At 37.9% G+C, this 15,555-nt stretch overlaps 2 protein-coding genes and 1 non-coding gene across 4 annotated transcripts in view; all 3 read right to left on the bottom strand.

Moving 5' to 3' along the window:
- The window catches only part of LOC126031288 (acyl-coenzyme A synthetase ACSM1, mitochondrial-like), a 136,351-nt gene that overhangs the window by 112,594 nt on the left and 8,202 nt on the right, over positions 1-15,555 (bottom strand). The gene's annotated exons all lie outside the window — the stretch shown is intronic.
- LOC126031225 (acyl-coenzyme A synthetase ACSM1, mitochondrial-like) overlaps positions 1-15,555 on the bottom strand; it is a 47,419-nt gene that overhangs the window by 23,662 nt on the left and 8,202 nt on the right. For both annotated transcript variants that reach the window (XM_049789517.1, XM_049789516.1), the window contains exons 2-3: positions 8,687-8,922; positions 2,483-2,693 (exon numbers count right to left, since the gene is read on the bottom strand). In XM_049789517.1, coding sequence (XP_049645474.1) covers positions 2,483-2,693; positions 8,687-8,875 — 400 coding nt within the window. In that variant the 5' untranslated portion in view covers positions 8,876-8,922. The remainder of the gene's footprint in view (positions 1-2,482; positions 2,694-8,686; positions 8,923-15,555) is intronic.
- Positions 2,887-2,993, bottom strand: LOC126031667 (U6 spliceosomal RNA). The gene has a single exon (XR_007503500.1). It is a non-coding gene; the product is annotated as a U6 spliceosomal RNA (small nuclear RNA).

A 15,555-nucleotide genomic window follows, 5' to 3' on the forward strand; every position in this document is an offset into this window, starting at 1 on the left:
ACTGTAGTAAACGGTTGAAACACTTTACTTGGCACCCTGAAATTTAGATGCCCATAGTATCTAAGGACTCTGATCTTGGACTATCAACCTCCCAGTTGCATAATAGCCCTTGATGGGGCTTGCTTATGGAGGGATGGAGGAAGAGGTCTTTCTTTTCCAGCTCCGACCATGAGCCATCCTGTTCAGCCGGCAATTCTGAGGTGAATGTGGCAGGTAGAAAGCTAATAGGCAGTCAGGCTTCTGAAGTTATCAGCTTTATTCAGTGGATAAGGCTAAAGCAAAAGTCCCAAGAATCAACCCCAGAAAAAAAAGCCTCTGTGTTCCACAGACTCTTGCTTTTATACATCAGAATCAGGTACCACCCTAGGGTGGGAGCAGAATGCCAGGTCACACCTTCGGTTAGGGCACAATGATTGATTAGTGTAAGATCAGTAACATAAAAATCTTATGGAAATGTTTACATACATAACACTCCCTACCCTCTTGTCTCGTCTGTCTCTCTGACTGTTCCTTGTCATCTTGATTATCCTCTTTTTCCGTCAACTTTCATATCCACATTTATCCATATCAACATGAAAGCTTTCCTGGTGCCTCTCTTCCTTCATCTACAATTAGTTGAAACTTTTGCTTGCTCCAATTGGAGCATCATATCTCCACCATATGATCTGTTCTGAATTTTCCTACTATCATTCTTCCCTTCTATTACCTGTTTTATTCTTCCCTCCACATCTCTTCTCTTTGCAACATCTTATAGGAATTAAGTGCATCTCCATACCAAATGGGCCTTTCTCATTCTTTCCCTGTTTCTCTATCATGCTTTCCAACTTCTCTCTCACACTCTATTCTATACTTTAAGGAGGGTATTCTTCATTTAGGCTGTAACTGAATCTTAGTTTTTTCATATCCTATACTTATTATTGGCTCCTTTCTTTAATTATATTTCTCTTCAATATAGAGTCGAGGGGCTATGCTCATGCCTTGGATTTTGTGGGAATTTAATTAGATCTACAGATGACATAGTTTCTCTCTTCTCTCTATGACTGGTTTCATTTTGAGTCCTATGTCTCTGAGCAATTAATCAAAATAATTTTGTAATTTATTGGTTTAAACCTAGCAACACTCTGGTCTTTTTTCTGGCCATGTGATCAAAAGTAAGCTCCACTTCAAGTGGAGTGTGGGGGGCCATCTGGAGTACTAGAGACTGAACACATGTCATCTACATGCAAGGCAAGTCTTGTTCTCAATAAACCATCTCTCCAGCCTACAATCAGGTATTCTATTTGTGAGGAAAAACAAGGGACGACAGACACTAATGAGCCAAAATGAGACATGGAAAAATACATGATCAAGAGAGTAACAAAGTAGGCATGAACATGCATAAAAAAGAACTAAATTATATATGTAAAAATCATAAGTCTCATTAATTCTAAGTTAAAAGGACCAGTTAAGAGAGAAGAAAATCATTTTAGAATAATGCAAATATAGAACATATAAACATTGATTATATAATTAATTAATATAATTAATAAAGTGGATGATATTAATAATAAATATTCATAAAAGGACAATAATATTCATTTTGTGGGTAGGTGATAACTTAAGTGACAAAGCACATGTCTGGAATATACAGAATATACAAGTCCTCTCCTTGATACATCAACATTGTTTGGTATGGAGTTGGTGGCCTCTGAACATTCTGAGATGACCTGGAAATTCCTGAGCACTGTCAGACCCACACAATAAACTGTCCAGCATGTACCTCTAATTTAAGCATCATAGGATGTGGAACTTCCAAGCTAACTGTGCCATCTATAAAATATTCAGTTCAAATAAAAACAAGAAATTATAATCAAACCATAAACCATAGGATAAAAGACTATTAAGGAATAGGATACTAAATGATAGTCTAATAAAGCACTACAGATTAACTATAAAGACCATCTTTTTCTGGGAATTAATTAGAATTGGCAACATCAAAGCTATTTTAATTAAATAATTTCTTTATTTAAACACCATGATTACATACATCATTGTAGTTGGGTTTTAGTTATAACAAGTTCACTCCCCCTTCACCATGCAACCTTCCCATCCACAATGCCCCCATCTCTTCCCTCCCCCAACTTAGCCTGTATTTGAGACTACATCAAAGCTTACTGCCTTAACCAACTCTTGTACTATCTTTGTAGTTCTGAAATGATTCATCAGTAACTCAATTGGCAAAGAGGTCAAATATTTAAAGAAGGTTCATCTTTTAATAAAGACAAGGTTGTCTGAGATATTACAAGTTATATGTAAGATTGTATGTATAAATGAGAAAGAATCCTAACAATGTATTTGAAATTATACATATGAAAGAAGAATGTGAACATGAAGTCATAAAATAATATTTGAGGATCTTTGAGAAACAGAAAAACTATGAAGAAGAAAAGAGAAAATACTTAACAGGCTCTGTTAATTCTTGATAAAGAGATGAGTTACTGACCAGATCTGATGCAGCCTACAACCACCAGCCACCACTCAGGAACTCGAGGCAGAATCAAGGCCAGACGGTCTCCTTGTCGAAGGCCACAGGTGTGTGTGAAGACATTGGCTGCACGACGGGTTAAGTCAGCCAACTCTCTGAAAGTCCACTTAATTTCATTTCCTTGGTTATTCACCCACCAAAAGGCAGGACGTGGCTCTCTCTTGCCTTCCTGATCAAAAACAGACACCCAGCATTATTTTTATAATTAGAGCACATGGCCACTCTGTTTGGTCAATCCATCATTACATTTCCAGTTAACCCCAACTCAAGGAGAGGATCACTTTTTAAAATTTTGAAGATCCAGGAGAAGCTAAGAAGTTGAGGTGTGACCTGTACAACTTCATCTAGCTTCTCTTTTGTTTTTAAATGTGGAACACTTCACGAATTTGCGTATCATCCTTGCACAGGGGCCATGATAATCTTCTCTATATTGTTCCAATTTTAGTATATGTGCTGCCGAAGCGAGCACACATCTAACTTCTCTTAAGTCACATTAAATTATGTATAAACTTCATAACATTTACTGAATATTTGATTCTCCATTTTCTCATATGTTTCTCCATTCCATGAGGATAGTGAGTTTTAATTTTTGCCATAATAATTTTTTAATGAAATGAGAATCAAATACTACTGCTTGAGGGCTGCTTGTTTTGTCATGGTCTGCTTGATATGGCTCTAAGAGAATTCTCGAGGTCCCTGCTCAGAAAGGTGTTTGTTCTGCGAAATGATCAGAAATTGAGAAACTCAGAAGTGAAGGGGCAACTTGTCTCTTTATTCTTGTCTCTCCTCTCTGTACTGGAACAGAATACTTACACAAAATTTCATGGCAAGGCATCACAATTGTAGACATAACTGTATTTCCCAAGCTAAAATTACAGGACAAATTGTTCAGGGCAAAAGGTAAGTTTATATTTTATTGACCTCGAGCAGTTTAAAGCTCCTGCACTGCATTAGCTATAGAAGTTTCAGCCAGCAAGGTCAATTCCCAGAGACTGGTTATTGTTTTGGCCTTGCTCCCATTCATGCATTCTGAGCAGAGCCCTGAAATATTAACCCTTAATATGACTACAATTAGACGAACAGCAACAGTAGATTTGAGCAGGTAATAATTCTATAAGAGTAAACAAAGAATATTTGAATCTACCCAAGTGCTCATGACAAGGTGTGTATGAAGAAATCTGAGTGGTCTTTAAGAGATGATCATGGGAAAGTCCTTAGGATGCTAGTAAAATTATGTCAAAATAATATTTATACTACATAACATGTTCCCTTAGTGCCTCATGGACATGTAACCAAAATATTTTGGGACCCTAATAGCTTCCTTTTTGGGGGTATAGGTGGATTTTCAAGCTCCCACCATTGCAGGCATAGCAAGATTTTCTGCATTAAAGGTACAGGCAACTAGGACCTTCTCAAACATGGTGCCCTCCTTTGGTCTCAGCATCAGAATTTCTTACACAGGGGTTGACATTCCAGTGTTTGTTTTATTCTGACTTGTCAGAGGTTTCTTTTCTGGCTTCTGTCTATGTGACATGCATGGAAATAGTGCTATAATTTGAATACAAGAATGGAGATCTTTGAAAGCATGAGAAGCCACCAGTGTGAGAAATCTATTGACATGTTGTCACAAGGTAGGTGGCCTCTATCATACATAGGATAAAATAAAGCATGCTAGGCCCCAAAGAGAATTAGAAATAAAACTTTTATTAAATTAAAAGCAGCAAAATATATAGAGACAATAGGAAAAAAAGACTTCAACATTTTTTGAAGAAGGGACAGACCAGAAAAGATATGGGTATACCTAAAGATGTAAAGTAGGATAATTAAGGAATTTCTTTGCCAGTTTAGAACTAGCCTTCAAACAGAGTAGTGATTGCATTCTTCTAGTATTATATTATCAATATCAATTGCAAGTCTTTTTTTTTTTTTTTGGTTTTTCGGACCACACCCTTTTGATGCTCAGGGGTTACTCCTGGTTAAGCATTCAGAAATTGCCCCTGGCTTCGGGTGACCATATGGGACGCCGGGGGATCCAACTGCGGTCGCGATATTTCCTTGGCTAGCGCTTTCAAAGCTAGCGCCACCTCGCAGGCCCCCAATTGCAAGTCTTATAGAGATTAGGGAACCATGGGGCTACCCAGAGGAGCAACAACAAAAATAATCTCTGGGGCGTGGAGAGATAGCGCAGCGGGATTTGCCTTGCAAGCAGCCGTTCCAGGACCAAAGGTGGTTGGTTCAAATCCTGGTGTCTCATATGGTCCCCTGTGCCTGCCAGGAGCCATTTCTGAGCAGAGAGCCAGGAGTAATCCTTGAGCATCGCCGGGTGTGGCCCAAAAACCAAAAAAAAAAAAAAAAAATTATGTGACTTAATAAAAAATATTAAAAAAATAATAATCTCTGGAAATCATTCCACAAACTTTTCATGACTAAACAAAATGTTTAAAATATCTGTCTTGGAGGGCCAGACCAATAGCACAGTGGAGGGTATTTGTCTTGGAAACAGCTTACCCAGATTCATTTCCCAGCACCCTATAATGTCCACAAGCCCACAAGTTGTGATCATTGAGTGCAGAGCCAGGAATAACCTCGGGACACTGCTCAGTGTTGCCAGCAAACCAAACCAAATCAATCAATTAATCAAATAAATAGCTGTCTTGAACAACAGCTATATTAAAGCATAAATAGTATTTTTGTTTTGCCTATGGCCAACCCAGGATATCAATTTCTGGAACTCCATAAAGTTCACTAAGCCCATCAAATTTCCTGAATGCAGAACCGGGACTGAGCCCTGAGCACCAAAAGATGTGACACATCTATTAGATTACACCTTATTTTACTAAAAACAAAAATCATTTCTGGTTTTTTGTATGTTTGTTTTAACTTGGATTTACCCCCAAACAGAAGTTGTTTTACTTGTAAATCTGGGTTGAACTGGAACAGTATAACCTGAGCTATCTGTCCTTATACTGTCCTTACTGCCCTACCCAGGGTTGACTCTGAACTCAATAAAAACAGCAATTCTGACAAGCAGATGGGTGGAGGTCAAAGACTGCAAGACTATACATATTTCATCCTCAGCCTGGTTTTGATTATTTCATACATGACCCTGATTCAGACTCATTCATCTGGGCTTGGAGATACAGTACAAAGTGTGATTTTACACCCCCTAAAAAACAAGAACAAAAATACAGAAAACCTAAATTAAATTAAAGCATAAAATTGCTGCCTTAAATATGCCAAAGAGCATAAGGAAAACACAGAGACTAAACCAAATTGAAAAGACAACAAAGAAACAAATAATATTATCAGCATGTTAATAGGGACTTGCCTTGCACATGGTCAACACAGGTTATATTCCTAATCTTTATATGGTCGCCAGAGTTTCTTCAGGAAAGTATTCTGTGTGCAGACATAGGAGTAACCTCTGAGAACTGCTGAATTGGACCAATACCAAATATACATTTGTAGATATATGTTGAGTAATTGAACTAAAGAGAGAAGACTCTCTGACCAATGGATTAGAACAGACAACACAAGGTCAAAGTTTCATCTATGCAATCAGCCAAATTTTGGCAAGGAAACTGAAGGCATGAAATTGAATAAAATCAATCTCAACACATGATTATAAGAGAATTAAATGACCATGTGTACAAAATTAAGCTGCATTCATATTTAACACTTTCTACTGAAGTCAACTGAAAGTGGATCAAAGGTCTAGAGATCAGACTTGAAGCTATAAAGTAGATTGGGAAGTAGAGACACAAATAGAGTGGAGGAATGGAAGAAAAAAAAAAACAAATGAGAAGAAATAGGGACCAGGGGTCAAGGGGACACATACATCTGTGGTGTTAAGGAATGTTAGATAAATATCCAAACAACACACTCATCAGAAGTAAAATTATAAGTCCCAAACTTTAATGATGGAACTTTAAAAAGCACCTTTCAATATGACAGACTGAGTAGGAGGGGCTAGTGCAGAGAAGTTAAGAATATTTGTAGAGAAAGTTGTCACTGGTGTTGGCATTAGTGCCAGAACATTGCATATCTCAAACTCAACTATGAATAACTTTATAAATCTCAGTGCTTTAATAAAATAAAATAATAAATAAATAAAAAGTTTATCAGCAGATGTTAGTGGGCAAAAATAAATAGATCATTAAGAGACATAGAACTGACACAGTTTTCCACAGCAGCTACAGAAATCAAACCCCCTATGAGACATTCTTTATACTGCTCTGAAGCCAACATGCACCAGTTTTGATATGACATCCTGACAATGAGGAAATGGCAACAACTTGATCTTAGAGCAGGTTGTCTTATCTCAACACCTAATGGTAAGATGAAATCAGAAGACATGTCATCATTTGATCTGTGCAATAACCAAGATAGATAACTACAAAAGACTGCCTGTGAGAACCATAGCTGGACAGAACTTATCCAGGGACCAATAAGAAAGACCCTAGCCTAGGCTTTGGCCTACGATCTGGACAACAACCAAATTCTTTAATTCGAGATGCCTGACTGAGACAACTGCAACTGAACAGAACTTCTGGAAACAAAATGAAAGATTCTATCTATCCTATGCTTTGTGCTAGGATAGGTGCAAATACCAAGATCACCAATTACAGAAGACTGATTAAAAGAACACTGATGGAACAGAACTTCTAGAGCTGTAAAGAAGCTCTGTCTTAGGCTTCATCCTATGACGCCTGCAAATACCAAGATGTCTAGTTACAGAGGCCTGGTTTTATCATCCACGTATGATCAGAAAGTTTCCTGGCACCACAAAAAGACCTAGGGAGTGAAAAAAGAGCATGTATGGAGTCTGTAGTTATTCTCATGACAGTCTCCTTCAGGGGCAGAGAAACCCTGTATCTCTTAAGTCAAGGAAAGACAAGCATCTGTATCTCTTAAGTCAAGGAAGACACAGCATCCTTTAATACATACAAAAAACAAGATCAGTAACTACAGAAGACTGACTGTGATAATCATGACTGGGCAAAACTTACCTGGGGACCAAAATCAAAGACCCTAGCTAGTCTCCCCAAGATTTACTTTGTCTGCAGAAAAAAAAAACATAATTTTTTTCTTTCTTTTTTTTTCTTTTTTCTTCTCTATTTCGTGCTCATGACTATTGTTTGGTGATTGTCTTTATTGCTGTGGTGCTTTTTGTAGTCTCTGGTTTGTGGGTTTTTTTGTTTGATTTTAGTTGCTGTTGTTATTTTTCATGTTTTGTTTTAATTTCTTTTTTTAAATAATTTGTCTTTTTGTAATGTTTTTCTTCTTTTTACCATATCTTCTTTTAAATTGATCTTTATAACTTCTAGTTGGACTCCTCTCTTTTTGGGGGGTTGTTTGCTTTTTGTTTTGTTTTGCTTTTTGTTTGTTTGATTTTCCTTTCCTTTATTTTCTTTTTCCTTTTCCTTTTTCCACTATTTTTTCATATTTCAAACCAAACAACATAACCTGAGTCATCTTGTTCTTCCTCATAAACTGGGGGCGGGTGGGTGGTGAAGGATAGTACGAAGAAAAAACAGCCGTATAAACAATGAGTCGAAATAAAAAAAAATGATCAGAATTAAAAACCAAATCTAAAGCCATCGACAGCAGCATCTATACCCAATCTACAACAAGCTAGACACAGAGGGGACCACTTATATTATCAGCCTGAGGGGCACAGGAGAAGATAAGGGATGTATGCTGGGAACAGTGATGGAGAGGACAACACTGGTGGTGGGAATTCTCCTGTTTCAATGTCACTATTTACCTAAAATATGACTGTGAACCATTTGTAATTTCACTTTGGTCACAATAAAACTTATTGGGAAAAAAGAGTAAATGCAGTGGAGCTGGAAAGATAAGACAAGATAAGGGTGTTTGCTTGCTTTGCACAGTGCTGAGCCAGGTTTGGTCAAGAGGCCACCAGGGTCATTCTAGTGGTAGTTGGAAACACTTGGTGCTTGGAATCAAATTCATGGTCTTTGATGCTAGTTACATGTACTGCCACTTGATTTTCACCCCAGAGAAGGGAAGTGGTAAGAATCAGGGACTTTGTTCATGACCTAGGTAAAGTGATGTAGAAACTGCCCTTCATTCTTTGTTGCTCAGACTACCAAAAAGCAGGTCCCTTAGTTCACACCCTCATTAGAAAGTCTTACTCACCTTCTCCATTTGAGCCCAGTAGTCCACTATATCTTTTGCAAAATTAAATTCCTTGGGCCTCTCATAGTCAGTCCATCTCGGGGCTCCAGGCCCAGATAATGATTGGAACCGCATGTGTTGAGAGACAGGATGGAAGCTATAGGACTTGTGGATGCTCCGGACAACACAGAATCTCAGTAGCCATTGCATGGTGAAACTGTCCTCAGAAAGCAGGTACTGAACTGCCAAGTCACCACCTGTTTGGGGAGGAGAAGAATAATAGGTTGTTTATGGAGCAAGTCATAACAGCCATGTGCCTTGTTAACTGCTAAAGTTACATTTTTCTTTCAGTTAAATCACTTGGGTTGAGGTGGTGTTTCTTTTCCTAGTTGAGGAGGCATAGGCACATGATTATTGGGAAGGACTGTAGTTTCTAGATGAGGTTGCTACACTTTTCTGAGGTTTTTCTTCCAGTTTACTCTTCTGAGGATTTAAATCCTAAAGGCAGCCATGTGTATGCTAGAAACTCATAATGTTGAAGACCCTATATCAGGCCTTCTTTGTTCCAAAGAACTCTACTCTTACTTAGCCCACTGGTCTAGTCATATGGTAATTGTCTTATTTTTAGATTATTCCTAAGGATAGATTATCCTAGGGATAAATACATATAAGTGGCATAGATGTGGTATTTAGAATAACTAGATGAGAGGATGCAATGACTTTAAGGAAAATGTCTAGATTACTTATTGCCCAGAGTATAGGGAAGAAGCTTTGCACAGTGGCAGTATCATAGCCAGTGTGGTTTATTCAAGAGTATTTCTAAAAGAGTATAGGGAAGAGAAGGAAGACAATAGAGTGGAGGGGGGTGAAAGAGATGTGAGGGGTAGGGGAGTGGAAGAGAAATAAAAGAAAAAGACTTGCCTGGTATAAAAGCTCAGATCAAAACCAGGGCACAGAGATTGTATAGCTTGACATTCTTAACTCCAACTGCACCAGCTATACAACATGGCACCACAACTTTTTGCAAAGACATACTAAAAATGTGGAAGATTTATGTACAGAATCAAGTTCTTATCTACTAGGGATAAGAACCAATACATTTTTAATACATGGGCACCTTCCACGCTGAACGTGAATCATGTGGTCCTAATTTAAACTTAATGAGATCAGACAGTGACTGTCCAATCCTGAGCCCTAGAGCTCAGATATAGAATGGACACAGTTCCCTACAACAGTACCAGGAACCAAAATACTCCAAATACAGTTCTAGCACCAACTTGCTCCAGCTTTGCTATGACATCCTGACAACAAGGAAATGGCAACAACTTGCTCTAAGAGAAGGTTGTCCTATCTAATCACCTAATGGTAAAATGAAATCAGAAGATACAGCATCCTTTGATACATACAAAAAACAAGATCACTAACTACAGAAGACTGACTGTGATAATCATGACTAGGCAAAACTTATCCGGGGACCAAAAACAAAGACCCTAGCCTAGGCTTCGGCCTAGGATTTGTACAATAACCAAGATCTCTACTTCCAGAGGTCTGACTTTAACAATTGTGACAGAGCAGATCTTCTGAAAACATAATGAAAGACTACCCTAGGCTTCTTCCTAGGATCTGTGCAAAAAAACCAAGACCACCAGTTATGGAAGACCAATTACAACAACATTGAAGAAACAGAACTGCTAGGACCTTAAGAAAGACACTAACATTGCCTTCATCCTAAGACTTGAGCAAATACCAAGATCTTAAGAGAGATCTTGGCCTCTAAAGATAGAGGCCTGAATCTATCATCCACAACTGAGCAGAAGTTTCCTGGCACCATAAAATGTCCTTGGGGTGTGAAAAGGCGCTTGTATGGAGCCCGTAGTTATTCCCATAAAATATGTTTCAAGGGCAGAGTAACCCTGTATCTTTTAGGTCAAGGGAATTCACTTTCTAATTCCCCCAGTTTACTGTGCCTATGCAAAAACCAAACTAAAACAAACAAAAAATAATAAAACCTTACCACACCAGGCCTCATTTTTTTCATTCCTTTTTTTTTTTTTCCTTTTTTCATTCTCGTTGATATTGTTTGGCTATTGTATTTGTTGCTATGGTGACTTTTTGTAGTTTCTAGTTTTGGTCATTTTGGTGATTATTGTTTCTTTTTTGTCTGTTTTGTTTTTGCTATACATTTTTGTTTTTTATACTTTTTGTGTTTTGTTTTGTTATGTTTTTCTTCTTTTTTTCCTCTTCTTTTTTTTTTTGAAATTGATATTTATAACCTCTAAAAGTATGCACCAACCGTGGTTTTCTGGTTTGTTTGTTTGTTTGTTTTTCTTTCAATCAGAACCACATAACTTGCATCATCTTATTCTGCCTCATAAATTGAAGGGAAAGAAATATGGAAGGAACCCGAAACCAAACAGTCATAAAAACAATGAGTAGAAATAAAAAGGATCAGATTTAAACACCGAACCCAAAGTTAACTACAACAGAATCGATGGCCAATTTTCTTTTTTTTTTTTTTTTAATTTTTTAATTTTTTAATTTTATTTTTTTTAATGCATAATTTTTTTTATTTAAACACCTTGATTACATACATGATTGTGTTTGGGTTTCAGTCATAAAAGGAACACCACCCATCACCAGTGCAACATTCCCATCACCCAAGTCCCAAATCTCCCTCCTCCCCACCCAACCCCCGCCTGTACCCTAAACAGGCTCTACATTTCCCTCATACATTCTCAATATTAGGACAGTTCAAAATGTAGTTATTTCTCTAACTAAACTCATCACTCTTTGTGGTGAGCTTCCTGAGGTGAGCTGGAACTTCCAGCTCTTTTCTCTTATGTGTCTGAAAATTATTATTACAAGGGTGTCTTTCATTTTTCTTAAAACCCATAAATGAGTGAGACCATTCTGCGTTTTTCTCTCTCTCTCTGACTTATTTCACTCAGCATAATAGATTCCATGTACATCCATGTATAGGAAAATTTCATGACTTCATCTCTCCTGACAGCTGCATAATATTCCATTGTGTATATGTACCACAGTTTCTTTAGCCATTCGTCTGTTGAAGGGCATCTTGGTTGTTTCCAGAGTCTTGCTATGGTAAATAGAGCTGCAATGAATATAGGTGTAAGGAAGGGGTTTTTGTATTGTATTTTTGTGTTCCTAGGGTATATTCCTAGGAGTGGTATAGCTGGATCGTATGGGAGCTCGATTTCCAGTTTTTGGAGGAATCTCCATATCGCTTTCCATAAAGGTTGAACTAGACAGCATTCCCACCAGCAGTGGATAAGAGTTCCTTTCTCTCCACATCCCCGCCAACACTGTTTATTCTCATTCTTTGTGATGTGTGCCATTCTCTGGGGTGTGAGGTGGTATCTCATCGTTGTTTTGATTTGCATCTCCCTGATGATTAGTGATGTGGAACATTTTTTCATGTGTCTTTTGGCCATGCGTATTTCTTCTTTGCCAAAGTGTCTGCTCATTTCTTCTCCCCATTTTTTGATGGGTTTAGATGTTTTTTTCTTGTAAAGTTCTGTCAGTGCCTTGTATATTTTGGAGATTAGCCCCTTATCTGATGGGTATTGGGTGAATAGTTTCTCCCACTCAGTGGGTGGCTCTTGTATCCTGGGCACTATTTCCTTTGAGGTGCAGAAGCTTCTCAGCTTAATATATTCCCATCTGTTAATCTCTGTTTTCACTTGCTTGGAGAGTGCAGTTTCCTCCTTGAAGATGCCTGTAATGTCCTGTAGTGTTTTGCCTATATGCTGTTCTATATATCTTATGGTTTTGGGGCTGATATCGAGGTCTTTAATCCATTTGGATTTTACCTTTGTACATGATGTTAGCTGGGGGTCTAAGTTTAATTTTTTGCAAGTGGCTATCCAATTGTGCCAACACCACTTGTTGAAGAGGCTTTCCCTGCTCCATTTAGGATTTCCTGCTCCTTTATCAAAAATTAGATGGTTGTATGTCTGGGGAACATTTTCTGAGTATTCAAGCCTATTCCACTGATCTGAGGACCTATCCTTATTCCAATACCATGCTGTTTTGATAACTGTTGCTTTGTAGTACAGTTTAAAGTTGGGAAAAGTAATTCCTCCCATATTCTTTTTCCCAATGATTGCTTTAGCTATTCGAGGGTGTTTATTGTTCCAAATGAATTTCAAGAGTGTCTGATCCACTTCTTTGAAGAATGTCATGGGTATCTTTAGAGGGATGGCATTAAATCTGTATAATGCCTTGGGGAGTATTGACATTTTGATGATGTTAATCCTGCCAATCCATGAGCAGGGTATGTGTTTCCATTTCCGTGTGTCCTCTCTTATTTCTTGGAGCAGAGTTTTATAGTTTTCTTTGTATAGGTCCTTCACATATTTAGTCAAGTTGATTCCAAGATATTTGAGTTTGTGTGGTACTATTGTGAATGGGGTTGTTTTCTTAATGTCCATTTCATCCTTATTACTATTGGTATATAGAAAGGCCATTGATTTTTGTGTGTTAATTTTGTAGCCTGCCACCTTGCTATATGAGTCTATTGTTTCTAGAAGCTTTTTGATAGAGTCTTTAGGGTTTTCTAAGTAGAGTATCATGTCATCTGCAAACAGTGAGAGCTTGACTTCTTCCTTTCCTATCTGGATTCCCTTGATATCCTTTTCTTGCCTAATCGCTATAGCAAGTACTTCCAGTGCTATGTTGAATAGGAGTGGTGAGAGAGGACAGCCTTGTCTTGTGCCAGAATTTAGAGGGAAGGCTTTCATTTTTTCTCCATTGAGGATAATATTTGCCACTGGCTTGTGGTAGATGGCCTTCACTATATTGAGAAAGGTTCCCTCCATTCCCATCTTGCTGAGAGTTTTGATCAAGAATGGGTGTTGGACCTTATCAAATGCTTTCTCTGCATCTATTGATATGATCATGTGGTTTTTATTTTTCTTGTTATTGATGTTGTGTATTATGTTGATAGATTTACGGATGTTAAACCAGCCTTGCATTCCTGGGATGAAACCTACTTGATCGTAGTGGATGATCTTCTTAACGAGGCATTGAATCCTATTTGACAGGATTTTGTTGAGGATCTTTGCATCTGCATTCATCAGTGATATTGGTCTGTAATTTTCTTTTTTGGTAGCGTCTCTGTCTGGTTTAGGTATCAAGGTGATGTTGGCTTCATAAAAGCTATTTGGAAGTGTTTCTGTTTGTTCAATTTCATGAAAGAGTCTTGCCAAGATTGGCAGTAGTTCCTCTTGGAAAGTTTGATAGAATTCATTAGTGAATCCATCTGGACCTGGGCTTTTGTTTTTCGGCAGACATTTGATTACTGTTTTAATTTCATCAATGGTGATGGGGGTGTTTAGATATGCTACATCCTCTTCCTTCAACCGTGGAAGATTATAAGAGTCCAAGAATTTATCCATTTCTTCCAGGTTCTCATTTTTAGTGGCGTAGAGTTTTTCAAAGTAGTTTCTGATTACCCTTTGAATCTCTGTCATATCAGTAGTGATCTCTCCTTTTTCATTCCTGATACGAGTTATCAAGTTTCTCTCTCTCTCTTTCTTTGTTAGGTTTGCCAGTGGTCTATCAATCTTGTTTCTTTTTTCAAAGAACCAACTTCTGCTTTCGTTGATCTTTCGGATTGTTTTTTGAGTTTCCACTTCGTTGATTTCTGCTCTCAACTTTGTTATTTCCTTCTGTCTTCCTATTCTTGGGTCCTTTTGTTGAGCATTTTCTAGTTCTATTAGCTGTGTCATTAAGCTACTCAGGTAAGCTCCTTCTTCCTTCCTGATGTGTGCTTGCAAAGCTATAAATTTTCCTCTCAGTACTGCTTTTGCTGTGTCCCATAAGTTCTGAGAGTTTGTGTCTTTATTGGCATTTGTTTCCAGGAACCTTTTTATTTCCTCCTTGATTTCATCTCGGACCCACTGGTTATTGAGCATGAGGCTGTTTAACTTCCAGGTGTTAAAGTGTTTCTTCTGAGTCCCTTTGGAGTTCACAAATAATTTCAGAGCCTTGTGGTCAGCGAAGGTAGTCTGCAAAATTTCTATCCTCTTGATCTTATGGAGGTATGTTTTATGTGCCAGCATGTAGTCTATCCTGGAGAATGTCCCATGTACATTGGAGAAGAATGTGTATCCAGGTTTCTGGGGATGGAGTGTCCTATATATATCCACTAGGCCTCTTTCTTCCATTTCTCTCCTCAGGTCTAGTATATTCTTGTTGGGTTTCAGTCTGGTTGACCTGTCCAGTGTTGACAAAGCCGTGTTAAGGTCCCCCACAATTATTGTGTTGTTGTTGATATTATTTTTCAGATTTGTCAACAGTTGTATTAAATATTTTGCTGGCCCCTCATTCGGTGCATATATGTTTAGGAGAGTGAATTCTTCCTGCTCTACGTACCCCTTGATTAATATAAAATGTCCGTCTTTGTCCCTTACAACCTTCCTGAGTATAAAGTTTGCATTATCTGATATTAGTATGGCCACTCCATCTTTTTTATGGGTGTTGTTTGCTTGGATAACTTTTCTCCAGCCTTTTATTTTGAGTCTATGTTTGTTCTGACTATTCAGGTGCGTTTCTTGTAGGCAGCAGAAGGTTGGATTGAGTTTTTTGATCCATTTAGCCACTCTGTGTCTCTTAACTGGTGCATTTAGTCCATTGACGTTGAGAGAAAGAATTGTCCTGGGATTTAACGCCATCTTTATTTCAAAATTTGGTGTGTCTTTTGGGTAGTCTTGTCTTAGATTAAGTCTTTCAGTTTTTCTCTTAAGACTGGTTTTGTGTCTGTGAAGTTTCTGAGCTGTTTTTTGTCTGTGAAACCATGTATTCTTCCATCAAACCAGAAAGTGAGTTTTGCTGGGTATAGTATTCTGGGTGAAGCATTCATTTCATTC

This window comes from Suncus etruscus, chromosome 15, assembly GCF_024139225.1.
Source record: "Suncus etruscus isolate mSunEtr1 chromosome 15, mSunEtr1.pri.cur, whole genome shotgun sequence".
NCBI classification, from domain to species: domain Eukaryota; kingdom Metazoa; phylum Chordata; class Mammalia; order Eulipotyphla; family Soricidae; genus Suncus; species Suncus etruscus.